General features: G+C 44.2%; 1 protein-coding gene across 3 annotated transcripts in view; it reads right to left on the bottom strand.

Annotated features, from left to right (window-relative positions):
• Positions 1 to 464: 464 nt before the first annotated feature.
• Positions 465 to 12503, bottom strand: part of LOC117204649 — a 55564-nt gene continuing 43525 nt past the window's right edge. For 2 of the 3 annotated variants that reach the window (XM_033442231.1, XM_033442232.1), the window contains 9 exons: positions 12216 to 12301; positions 11424 to 11620; positions 11189 to 11306; positions 10722 to 10961; positions 9330 to 9487; positions 5635 to 5750; positions 5351 to 5555; positions 3999 to 4466; positions 465 to 3599 (listed from right to left, as the gene is read on the bottom strand). In XM_033442231.1, the coding sequence (XP_033298122.1) occupies positions 1508 to 3599; positions 3999 to 4466; positions 5351 to 5555; positions 5635 to 5750; positions 9330 to 9487; positions 10722 to 10961; positions 11189 to 11306; positions 11424 to 11620; positions 12216 to 12301 (3680 nt within the window). In that variant the 3' untranslated portion in view covers positions 465 to 1507. The remainder of the gene's footprint in view (positions 3600 to 3998; positions 4467 to 5350; positions 5556 to 5634; positions 5751 to 9329; positions 9488 to 10721; positions 10962 to 11188; positions 11307 to 11423; positions 11621 to 12215; positions 12302 to 12503) is intronic. The other variant, XM_033442233.1, reaches the window with a different exon arrangement.

Consider the following 12503-nt stretch of genomic DNA (forward strand, 5'->3'; position numbering starts at 1 on the left):
GATTCGTTCGCGAAACATTTGTTTTTAGCTATTGTCAAGGATGTTGTCGCAATTGGTCAGACAGAAGTGGCACCGCGTGCAATCAGGGGGAAAACCGGAATGAAATGAACTTTTCTTTATCGGTCGGCAGGGAAATCGCATTACTCTGGTAGAACTTCGAGAATCAATTCGATTCACAAACGTACACGGTGTTACAACGATTTGGGGTATGAGTGGTGAAGTCGGTAGCCGTTTTCACGTCGTTTCCAACCCCCGTTCCCCTTTCCACCAAGCCCTTACTTCAGACAGCTTCCACCTCCCGGCAACGTTCTGTGACTTATAGACTTTGTTTTACTTAATAATAAAGTTCCGGTGGATAAAGGTAAAGTTGCAAGATAAATGGTACGCCAGCCGCGTACTGAAAAATGATAACCAGAGACTCGCCGCGACACTCCTCTCAGGGAAACACTTTCAGCCCACGTTGCTCCGCTAGAAAAGTATGAAAATCGTTTATTTCAGCTTCGTGTACATGTTAGACCGAGCGAACAAGACGTTCGATAACGTGGTAAAAAAGAAGGAATTATTTAAACGAGAATCAGGTAAGAACGGGAATCTAGATAAAAAGAGAAAAATGATCTTTCAACATTAAAAAGAAAACGGTAGAATTAAAAAAATAATCGAAGGTAAGCAGCATTTAGCATACAGATACGTAACTAAGGTACATATAATCTTAAATTGTAATTGCTAAATTTTAATTAAACATTAAGTAGCGATGTTTGAGAGAAAATTTTAATAATGTTTGAATTCTGAAAGAACAACCTACGAGAGAAATAGGAATGTCGGTTATACAATGAACGATTCTATGTAAAAATAAGGTCGTTAAACAGCTGCGGTTAGAAAAGTGTATCACATCTGAAGAATTTGTATTCGCTGGTTTGTCTTTCATCCAGTAGCAAAAGATTCAGGCGAACTAAAGTCTGCTCCGATAATTGGTAATATTACTGAGAATAGTACAAAAAGATTGTATCTACTACAGAAATCATATTATTTAAACATTAAAATACTAGAAATCATATATCTAAAGTATGAAAAAAATTTGCAGATCATTTCGTTGTACTAAAATCCATTATTATACTGGGCATTCGTTGTGCCACTACGGAAACTAATTAAGAACCTCGATCACAATTTCATTAGCTTCCCTTTATCTTTCCACTCGACACTCGGCATTTCATATCGGCTGGCCTGCTCGTAACTCAAGGGATTCGAACCTCAAACGACATCTTATCGCACTCACTTTCAATTTTATAGTCCCCAAGCTTTACCAAAGTCGTTCTTCTTTCTCCACCACGTTCAAAATTCCAAAATAGACCAAAAATAATTGTCGTCCCTTCTCTGTTTCAACTATCATCACAGAATTACAGCTTCAAGCGGACCATCAGATTACCGATTCCAAACGCATAGTGCTACTCAGTTGAAAATACGTAGCTGAAGTTTAACAATGGTACATGAAGCACGCGATAGACGCTTCCTACTTCCTGTTCACCGGCTTCTTTTTGATCGTGCCCGTATTCAAGGCTCCGTTGCTCGACTCTGTGCTCGAACACTTCTCGCTCTCTTTCCGTTGTAACATCGGAATGCTCGACTTCCCATCGCAAGCTACGGACACGTTCACCACTTTTCCGCTGGCCACTGCCTCCACCCTGTGCACGATTTCCGTTTTCTCAGGATACGAGGAGATGGGTGGCCTCTCGATTTCGCCCGAAGGCTCTTCCTTGCGCCTGGAAAACGATGGAATCCTCGTGATCTTCGGTTTCTCTTTTAGAGGTGGCTTTTCCCTCTGCTCCGCTAGCTTGTCCCTATCGATGCTCTGACAACTTTGTTCCGGAGGTGGAATGGCAGACACTTTAGGAATATTTCTGTGATCCCTGGTCCTCTGCAAACTGGACGTAGGTTTGATGATAATTTTGGGTTGCTTCATGCTCGAGGACGAAACCTTGGTATCCCTCGCCGTAATTATTATTCGTGGTTCTTTTCGTTCTTGGCTCGCGATATTTGATAATTTGGAATCGGGAGACGAACACGAAGTTAACGAATCTGACTGCAATTGTTCCATCGAGCTCATATTAGATCTGCTGGACGTGTTCGAGTCTAACGGAGTACCGAATTTAATTTCTCGGTCCAATTTTTCATCGGATGTGGCGTCTGCTAGATTCACCACGATTTGACTCAAGTTCTGATTCGCCTGTCCCAGAAGATTCCCAACTCTAGGCGTGATAACGATTCTTGGTTCTATTCCGGGGATCCTGGTGTCCCAGTTCGAGCCTCCAAATTGAGCCTGTTTGTTCATTTCTCTGCCAGTGATTCTTGGTTCCGACAACGCCGTCACTATACAAGTATCGTTTCCAGACGGAGATGATTTGTACCAGTTGGGATTGCCGATCCCGGCCTCCAGCAGAGCAATCGGATTCCCTATGTCCTTGTCCACGCTATGGGAGGTCGGTTGAATCGTTTCGTTAACGGAACACAGAGGATTCGAATAAATAGTGTCGACGCTTCCGCCGGCTTGCGTTCTTGTCCTATCTATCCTATCATCCAAAGAGTCGATGATACTCGGATCGGAATTGTTCTTCGTTGTATAGTCTTGTCTTCTGAGCAACGGACCAACGTGGAGATTAGTAATGACAGATTCCGGTTCCTGCTGACTCTCGTTCTCCTCTGCAAACTCGAGGCTCTTAGAAGGACCAAATATCCTTGGGGGAGGCTGAGGTGGCTGATGAGAGGACGAATGCGATCCACTTCTATAATCCTTCAACGAACCGACGTGCTGCTTGGACGCAAACAAGCTACTGGGCGCTGGAAGGGACCGTCTTTTCTCGATGTCTGGCAGAACTTTGGGATAGTTTCTGCGCTTGATCGTCCTTAGGGCTTCCTCCGGGCTGACGCATTCCCTCTCTACCGTAGGCTCCCTACAGGTTACGTTTATATCACAGCTTGGTGGACTGTTGGCGCCGAATGTAGTTAACTTTGGTCCCATCTTCATGTAAATTTCCTCGCTCTGATCCACGGTCGATCCGTCAGGATTCACTGCCAGCTCGGGACGAGGTAAGCGGGATTTCAATTTTGGGTTAATCTTCGCGTAAAGACTGCTAGCGCTGCCAGAATCGGACTCGTATATCCTGGGTGTGGAGAAATTCGGTTTCACGCTCTTCAACACGTTTTCCATTGGTAACGGATCGCTCTTCGAGTGATGATGCTCTATGACAACCACTTGAGGAGCTGTCTGTAACTGGCTGAGATCGACTATAGGATAGTCGATGTTCTTGTTGAACGAATCGTCCGGTTCGACGCCCTTTGCTAGCTCGATAGGCACCTGGTTCAGGATCGATTCGGTTCTTGTCGCGGGTGTGGCATCAACGGCTACGGAGACCTTTGGGACCTTTGATTTCTTGCCAGGACGTACGACCAGCGCTGGATCTTTGTCGTAGATCGGCTCCTCTTTCCTTTCTTTCGATAGTTCTTCTTCTAACCTTTTCTTCTCCACTTCTTGTTGTTTCGTTAGCTTGTCCTGATGCTCCTTTTGCAAGGTTTCTCGCGTTTTCCTTAGAAACCTGGGGGAACACCTTTTCGAACACAAATATACAAACATTCGATAAATAGAAAAATCGATGCTTCCGTAAGGAAGATTTTATGAATAACGGGCCGTGCACGAAGAAAAGAAACTTTTCAATGAAACAATTTTTCAAAACTTCCGCGTCCGATCGATTTTTGCGAGACGAGTAAAACAGTTGGCTAAGCAAATTTCGACGATGTGGAATCGAAGATCGAAAACAATCGTGACCGTAGCAGTGATTTCGATGAATCAGCTCGCGTCTCATAGTGGCGAAGTCTTTAAGTGAAATCGTTGATTGGATCACCAACTGTTCGACGAATTTCTAAGAACATCCTTACTCGAATCGACGCCATTGTCAAACTATCCAAAGAAGCCGTTTCTAATTGATTCGCTGGTCGAAACTACCTACCTGTGCACGATCTCTTGTTGTATCCACTCCCTAACCTTGACGTGAGTATCAATAGTGGATCCAGAGTTCTGTCTAGACAATTTCGATCGTCTACCAAAGTTCGAGTTGTTGTCGTACGCCTTGTCGTTCTTTATCACGTCGTTCAGATCCGGCTTACTGTCGCTCTTGTAACCGAGCTCTCCATAGTGGTTCTCGAACTTGTCCGATTTCGCTCGTTTCGAATCCTCTCTCTGACTAACGCGTCTTTTCACTCCAGTCCCTTTAGCTTTCGCATCGTGTTTCTTGCAATACAAGTAGACGAACGCCATGAAACCGATTAACAAGAACATCAGTCCAAAACCGGCCAGTATAGTGATTGTGGAGGAACTTTTTGGCGTGCTTGGCTGTGGGATCGCTTCTTCGTCCGATTGCGGGGAAGTTGTAGTGTCTGCAGTAGTTGATGGTTCGTAGCGATCGTCTGCCTTAAATCTAAGGGATAAAGGGCTTATTTGCTTTGTTGCGGAGATAAATCACGGGAAAAGGAAACGTTAATTTTTATCGCTGTATCAGGGACATGTGCAAGTGCGAAAGTTTCGGGAACTGCAGGTGTCTGCACGGAAGCTTTCATCACGGGAGGGGGTAAAGTTGTATCGTTCCATGAGTATACGCGAGTTTAGATCGGAGTTAGTTAGGTAGTTTCTCAGATTTGTACGGCCTTGTACAGATATTCATAGACAGGATTGCGAGTAATTCGATGAGGTGTTAGAATTTAAGCGGTTACTTGTTCGGAGGAATTCAATCATAGCGTTCGTTTGTTTGTCGAAAGTGCGGGTCTTCCGATAGGTTGCTTGCTTTCAGGATGTTAATGAATTATGCCTTCTAGTTCGAAGTGAAATTAAAACTTTGAATAAACGAATGTTTTGCCTCATTGTACGCAAGTTTGAATGAATTCTATTCAACCGGTATAATACAGACAATTTAAGCGGCCCGAAACAAGCAAGAAAGCAGGCGCGATGGCGTGCAAGTGACGTTTCATTAATGTTTAGCACACGGTTGAAAAACAGTCCCGAGATATCGCTTCGTATAATGCGGTACGAAAATGAATATGTCTAATTTTTCAATTGACATTCGCGTTGAATTTTTAACGAGAAAAACGCCGGATATAAACACGCGTGTCACCGGTAGAAATTTTTACGATTAAAGGATTGTCAGTCGTTAACACGCTTGATAATTGAACGATGTGTTGCGTACACGAAAATCTTCACGGTTGTGGATTTATTATTCCTAAAAGAGTATTCATCAAATATCTACCTCGTATGGATCAAACTTGAAATTCAAATTATTCCTTTTTAATCCAAATCCTCGTTACAAACCTGGAACCATAGCTGTCATATCCCGTACTTGCATTTGCATACTTTCCGATCCCATCCGCGATGTCGAGAATCTGCGGTCTTGGTCCTTTAGGTCGAATCGGCAAAGGTGTGCCTTTGCCAGGAGGACGAAGCAGGTAGGGTACGTCTTCGTTCCAGAATTGCATCTCTGCAGACCGGTAGTGCCTACCCGTACTCGGTGGAATCGCTATGTTAATTTACACTTCGTGTATTTGTCGTAACAACCATCAGCGTGATTCATCAACAAGACAGCCTTGTGGACTTACTAAGATTAAGGTAGGTCTGATTTTGAGGTTCGTACTCGGGCCAATCGATATCGTATTGGCGCCATTCCTTCGGTCCATCCGTCAAGTAAGGATATCGCTTCGCAATGTTCGGGTTCCTAATTTGCGAACAGTGAACAATTGGAAAAGTCTTGAGGCAAAAGAAAAACAAGATTCTTTAATTTGTATAAAAACAAAATTCTCTGAGTTGCAACGATAAATCGTTTGTTTGCTTTTCGTATGTTTTTTGGCCGTTTATTTACATTTCTTAAATCGTTCGTTTACATGCTCTGAGTGATTTGTTTACATTTCTCAATTGTTTGTTTACATCGACTCTATCGGTTTTGAAGGTAAAAACACACCCTTCCACACGGTTTTCCTGCTTCCCCTAAACAACAAAGCACAGTACTGCCTCGAAGCTTGCTACATTTTCAAGAAACAGAGCGTAGAATAAAATATGGAAGCGTACAAAGGTGCCCCCTGTTGTAAAGCACTTTTATCAACGAGATTACAAGCTCGTCGGTCGTTCTCGCGGCTCAATCGGAATCGAATTTCAGAATGAAAACCAAAATTGCGATTTCGCGATGTTTTCAATAAAGTTCCGGCAAGAACCGTTCCAGGTAGCATTTCCAGGCCCTCCTGCTCCGACGCGCGCGAAATGATATCGTATATCCACGCTCGGATATCGGAAAAGCAGTCCAATATCGAAATTTTGATACACGGTAACTCTACTCCGTTTCTGTTACGCGATACTCGCGCGTTCGAAGGAACTTCTGCCTAGAACGAGTATCTCAAAGGGAGGGAGAGAGAGAGAGAGAGAGAGAGGAAGCCATTCCCCAGCCAGCGAACACCATGATCCCTGTCCCGAAACGACTATGAGCGCAATTTTACCGTTCACAGTCGAACGTTCCTTTCTTCTACGATTTCTACGCGAGCATAAAATTCAATCGAAACTGACGATCTAAACGAAACGTCATTGACAGCTGGGGAAATATTTTCTCAAATGTGAACTAACTCACTGATCAGAAACGAAATTCATACTGCGTCGATCATTCCTGTCTGGAAGTGAAATTGTCAGACTTTTTCAAGGATCGTTTCTCTAGAATTCTTTTCTCTTCATTGGCTATAACATAAGGTAAAGACGCACCACGCCCTTCGTTTATATATTGTACGCATGGGTGCAACCATCGCAGGTATATTCTTCCAAGGAGGCGTGACACAGTGTCACGCGCAATATCGATCAGCCGCTGTCACAAGCCGTGTGGAACACACGTGGCGTCTACTTCGGCCGTCGCCGCCGCCACTGCCACCGCCACCGCCACCGCCACCGCGTGCATTAAACAACTTTGTTTCGCTTAATTGGATCGACCCAGTTCCTCCTGATTCACCGCCGTGTCGCGATGCATATGCATTTCTGTCCCGGCAAAAAAGTCTCCGGTTGGCAGCAGAAAATCGGGGATAAAGGAATGCGGGAAGTTTTGACACAAACGAATCTCGCTGATCGAAATGAACTATCTCTTGCGTATGTATATAAAACGATGATCCTGAAACCGAATAGCTCAACCAGTTGCAGAGAGCGTATTATCGATTCGGTCGATTGTTTGTTGTTTCCAAGGAAGTCGAACAATCGTACAATATGATATCTACATATAGGATCGTCGATACGAGAACACCGATAGGATCGACGAGACGAACAAAAAGGATGACTCGCAGACGATATTGCCGATAGAGTTCGTTTCCGAAAATTATCTCCTGACGCGTGCGATGAGATACGAGAGAAATTTCGTGCTTTCGAAGATAAAACAGTAGAGTCGATTGGCCCAGCCCGTGGTAAAATAAAAAAACCTCCTCTGTTTGAAATGAAATGTGCCAGTAATTTGTATATATAGATAATTTACTTGTATGGAGAAAATTAAAATGGGCGACGTATCGGATCGTTAATTCAGCAATAACCGGTATCAGAATAACGAGGGTCAAATTACAGGCAGCCAGTTTTATCGAAAGGAACAGGATCGTTGTTGCATTATTTCAGTCCGACCTTCCATTTCCACTGTATAACAATTTTTAGTTATTCTCGAGCGATCGTTCTGTCTGAATTCGTTCTGTTCGACTATGTCCGACAAAAAGACGCTTCTTTCGAACGCGCCAAGTATACGATTTCTAACAAATCGCACAATTGGAAACAGATTCTCCGAATTTGGAACTCTCATGGGATCGATCGCATGTACATTCTCTACATTCTCTTCGAAGTTTTCTGAAATTAGAAACAGTTCTCTCAAAATTATACTGCGAACGATCAATAAAACGGAAAGATCGATCATCCGTCAAAGCTTAAAGCCCCCCAATGTCCACGATACTTTGCCCATCATTGAATATGCACGTTCTCCGATCCTAATATTCTGGTCCTTGCTAAACGCACTAAACGGGAAAAAGTATGCCACTCTTTTTTCACACGCAGGCTTCGCGATGAGTTACAGAACAACACGTACGCATAGTAAATAACAGAAACGATCGAACGAGGCTCGCAACTACTCCATTTAACCTACGTTTTAATTATCGCGCCCCATTTAACCGGTGCACGTTTTAGTCATCGTGATTTACGATCTACGGATTGAACCCTCTATCCCGGAGCAACTCTACCGAAAAGATGAACGGAACATTTTATGATTCTTCGTTCCACGATTCCAGCGACCATTCTCAAAAGGATGGAAATTTTGGAAATTTACTTTCAACGTTGCCCCGGATTCAATTTCTATTGCGAAAATTATATTATTTTTCGATTACTACGTTTCGAAAAATCCAGCTTCGAATAGGTATGATACCTCTCGGATTTTTGGTAAACCGTTGAAAACAGTGAAAATGGAAATTCGTGGACGGCCATTGCTCGACGCAAGCTGTTTATGCTGTCATCGGTTGAAATTAGCGAAGCCCCCGTCGTGCTCGATTCCATTATTAAATAATAAATTCGAAAGCGGACATGGAAGCATCGCATTTTATTTATCTATGGCATTCCTCCACTCCCTCGCCCCTCGACTTCACTTTGACTGGCTTTACGGTAAATCTCACGGAATTTTATACAAATAATCGGAACATCACGCGGCGATGCACGACTACGGGATAGAACTGCGAGGCTTTCATCCAGCTCTGGAAATTCATTATCAACCGACCAATGGAAAATAGACTGACGCGCTTTCAAACATGATTTTCAATTATACGCGTTACTGAATATTTATGTTTAACCATTTCCCGATATTACTCTCGCTCGTGAGACTTGTAATTATTTTTCCAAATAGATTTAACCACGACCATGTTAAATCTCCCTGATGCTCGTTTCTCGTGCCGTGAATCGCAACGGTCGTTTCGGCGATTGCTGAGAAGCATAATTCCCGATGGGAATCTTATGCCGTTTAATTTTACTCGACAGTAGAGAACGTCTCTATGAAAACTGTGCCAAGTGAAAATGGCGAGGCGCTGGACCATCTTTCCTAGCAAAGGGTAGAGCGATCGAAAGAGTTCTTTTGGATATATCCGGCAGTAATGTACGTTCGCTGTAAAGAAGACAACGCATAGAGATAAGAGAGAAAATGGAAAATAGCGGATCTACTTAAACCCTTTCAACGATACCGAGCCTAAAGGCAATAATTCGCATTTTGTTATACAACGTAGACGTAACAGCGCGCAACCTAGAAGCAACTTACCCCACGTAAGCGAAGCTGCACCACCAGTTCATCATTGCTTCGGAGAAGAGAGTTTCGCCGATATTGTATCGGCGACGCTGGTCGTATTTGCTCCCATCGAGAGGCACGCCCAGAACATAGGGCAGCTCCTCGCCGTGCACGGTACACTGACGTTGTTGCTGCGAACATACAAGAGCGCTTGGTTCGATATACTTTGCCGGCCGGCAACAAAGTTTCGCCAAAATTTCGCGGTCCAGAAGAACGGTCAAGAGGGGGCCTCTCTACGAAACCGCAGCCATTGTTATTAACTTCCGCTTCTCTGCGTTGTGCTTTAACTCCATCGACCCCATTGTTATTCTATATTCCGGTTGATCGATACTCTTCGATAAGCCCGTTCTTTCTGGACGATCGCGGTCAATGATCGTTGAATATATATATATTGCAGATTCCAGACATCGAGGGCAGTGAGTCTTCCTTTTCGTAGAACGTAAGAAGGTCGATTTCCGAACAAATTGCACGTGCCCGCTCATTCGATGGATAAGGGTCAAAGTATTTTTCTGGGAGGAATTCTAATTTTTTACATTTTTTACGATTAATCGAGATAGGTTTGGCGAATCGGTTGATTTGTCGCCGGTTTCGCTAGCGCGATGGCAAGAACGACGACGCGATGAATTTCCTGTGGAGAACGTCTCGCAGTCTGGGGTCTATCGTTCGTAAATCCCGCATCCAACGGAAGGGAGCCAAGCCTGTAAGCTGTAGCTGAAAAGCAGAAACGTTGTTACATTCGGTTTAACGACACTGGTCGGTCACTGTACTCTCGGACAGAGCGTAACAGGCCGACACGCAGCGCCGATAAAAATAGTTGGACGGCGTCCAAATGGGTCTCGTAGCCGGGATTTTTCTCCCCGTTTGCGCACGACCGACCAACGAACAGTCAGTAGGTCACGCTGCCTGTTTCCGCCAAGGAATCCGCTGCGCCACGCGCTTGCTGCGAGAAAATGAATAAAATGCAAAGTACACCGTCTAATCGTACGTGCTGCAGTTTTCACGAGGAGAACACCCTCGGCGGATTTATGCGCCTCCTTAATATTTCTGTCAGCTTCTTGATTCTTGACCTGGCTGAATTTGTCAAGCTAGACACACGGATGCGCCATTATCGCGCGCTTTTCCGGCCCGAGGCGTGAATCTTTTATCAAACTGCGATTGCACGAAGTTTTATTCGACTTTATGAAAACGGTCTGATCGTCAGTCACGGAGGATTCACTCAGGCCACGTGTATCCGAGGCAAAAGAACGTAGAACTCGAACGAAGCGAACTCAACGAAGAGATTTAGAGGCGTTCGTCATTTTTAAGCGACATGAGCGTATATTCGCGGTATGCTAACTCTGAAAATGTTCCCAAGGACGTACTTACGCCGGAGTACTCCTGCATCGCTTTCGGATGCGAGAAGATGTACATGTAGCTCTTTGGATTTGCCCTCGAATGTAAATTCGCGGTCATTATTAATGGCGCGACGGTACCGCTGTCGGATAGAGCATCCAGAACGAGATCCCGATTCTTCAGCGTGTAGTCGTTCGTAAAGCCGGCCGAGAAATCGCCGTATTGTTCCAGAATCTTCGACAGAATTAGTTCCGCTTCCAGTTCGTGCGTCGCCTGCCGACCAAGAAATATCGCGTCACTTTGTTATTCGCGCGTCGGCTGAATCTCGCCGGATTCAATATCGGCCTGTATACAAATATTCCTACCCGAAATTCCACCCCTCGATGTTCGCGCGTGCCAATTTCATTGCCAATAAATCGCGATCGATTTCAAATCGCGATCGAATTTTACTTGACAAACGAGGAAATCGAAAAAAAACAGGTTGACGATTCGACAATTACCTTGGCATATTCTCGTAAAACTTCATCTCTCTGCACATCCACCATTCCGTGCAACAACGCTATCGGTGACAGAATGTGAAACTTCTCTGATTCCGTCACGCCATACATCAGGTCAAACCTGTTCGACAGATTCGATCTTCAAACGGTTCTCCTTCGTGGAGATTGTATATAAAAAAACGTGTATTTTCTACGAAATAGTAGCAGATTGATTTCTGCATTCTTTGGAATATCCTACCTGCCAAATAGTTCAGAATTTTTCATCAAATTCAAAGGCTTGTCCGGGATAACCACGTTGTCGATCAGCGGCGCGAATGCTGGAACGTAATTCGGCTTGTGGATTTTCACGTTCAGCAATGTGCTTACGTCTTGGCTACGTAAACACAACGCCAGGTCATTGTCGGTCGTGGTGGGACAATTGAGGGCGTGCGCCACCTGAAAAATCATTCGAGCCATCTCTCAACGACTCGCAATGAACGTTCCCTCTGTCTGCTAGAATCGTAGCTGCACGTCGCGATGATGAAAAACGATATTTCCTTCTTTGTTAGTTCCAATCGCAACCGCCACCTTCCATCCTTCTATTTTCGAGTAGAAACGGGGCGATCGTACATGTATGGAACACGACTCGTTTGCCCCTAGCAGGGAACACGATATCGATCTTCTGTCGACAAGATGTCAGGTACGAATTCGAACGTTCCTTTCGCCACGAGTCAAATGTAGGTCCGTGCACAGAGTACTGTCATACTTTCACTTTTCACACCTAACGTTCGACAGTTAAAATTTTACGCCGCATAGCCTTTCGGTAAAACTAAGATGCAAATTTTTCGTGATAAGGTACCAGAAACGTTTGAATAACGATCACGCATGTATGAGTCGTACGAATTAGGTTCAAGAGATGTAACGTGTTGTTGGTAACAGTTAAATAAATATCCAAATAAATACATCGTATCTTAATAGAAAGAAATTACGAGCAGAAAATTGTTGATGCATCGGCTTTCATTTTGCGTATCATCAAGATTAATGAATCTACCTGTTTGGTGATTTGTAGGGGTGCTTTTCCGATAGCATCAGCGCTTAACGCTGATCCGGACATCAATATAGCCCGTTTGAAGAGACCTGCGAAAGATGGAAAGACGATTAATGATCCAACTCTCTTGAGATCAAGCCAGTAGCTACTTGTACGCGTGAAATGTTAAGTTTTTCATTCTATAGTATAATTATCGATCGAACATCACGGTACTATTCCCCCCGGCTTATATTGCCGTTGAAAAATGATCGTAGTCTCCATTTTCTCCTGCCATTTCTTGTTTACAAGGGT

This window comes from Bombus bifarius, unplaced genomic scaffold (assembly GCF_011952205.1).
Source record: "Bombus bifarius isolate JDL3187 unplaced genomic scaffold, Bbif_JDL3187 scf7180000007979, whole genome shotgun sequence".
In the NCBI taxonomy this organism is placed as follows: Eukaryota; Metazoa; Arthropoda; class Insecta; order Hymenoptera; family Apidae; genus Bombus; species Bombus bifarius.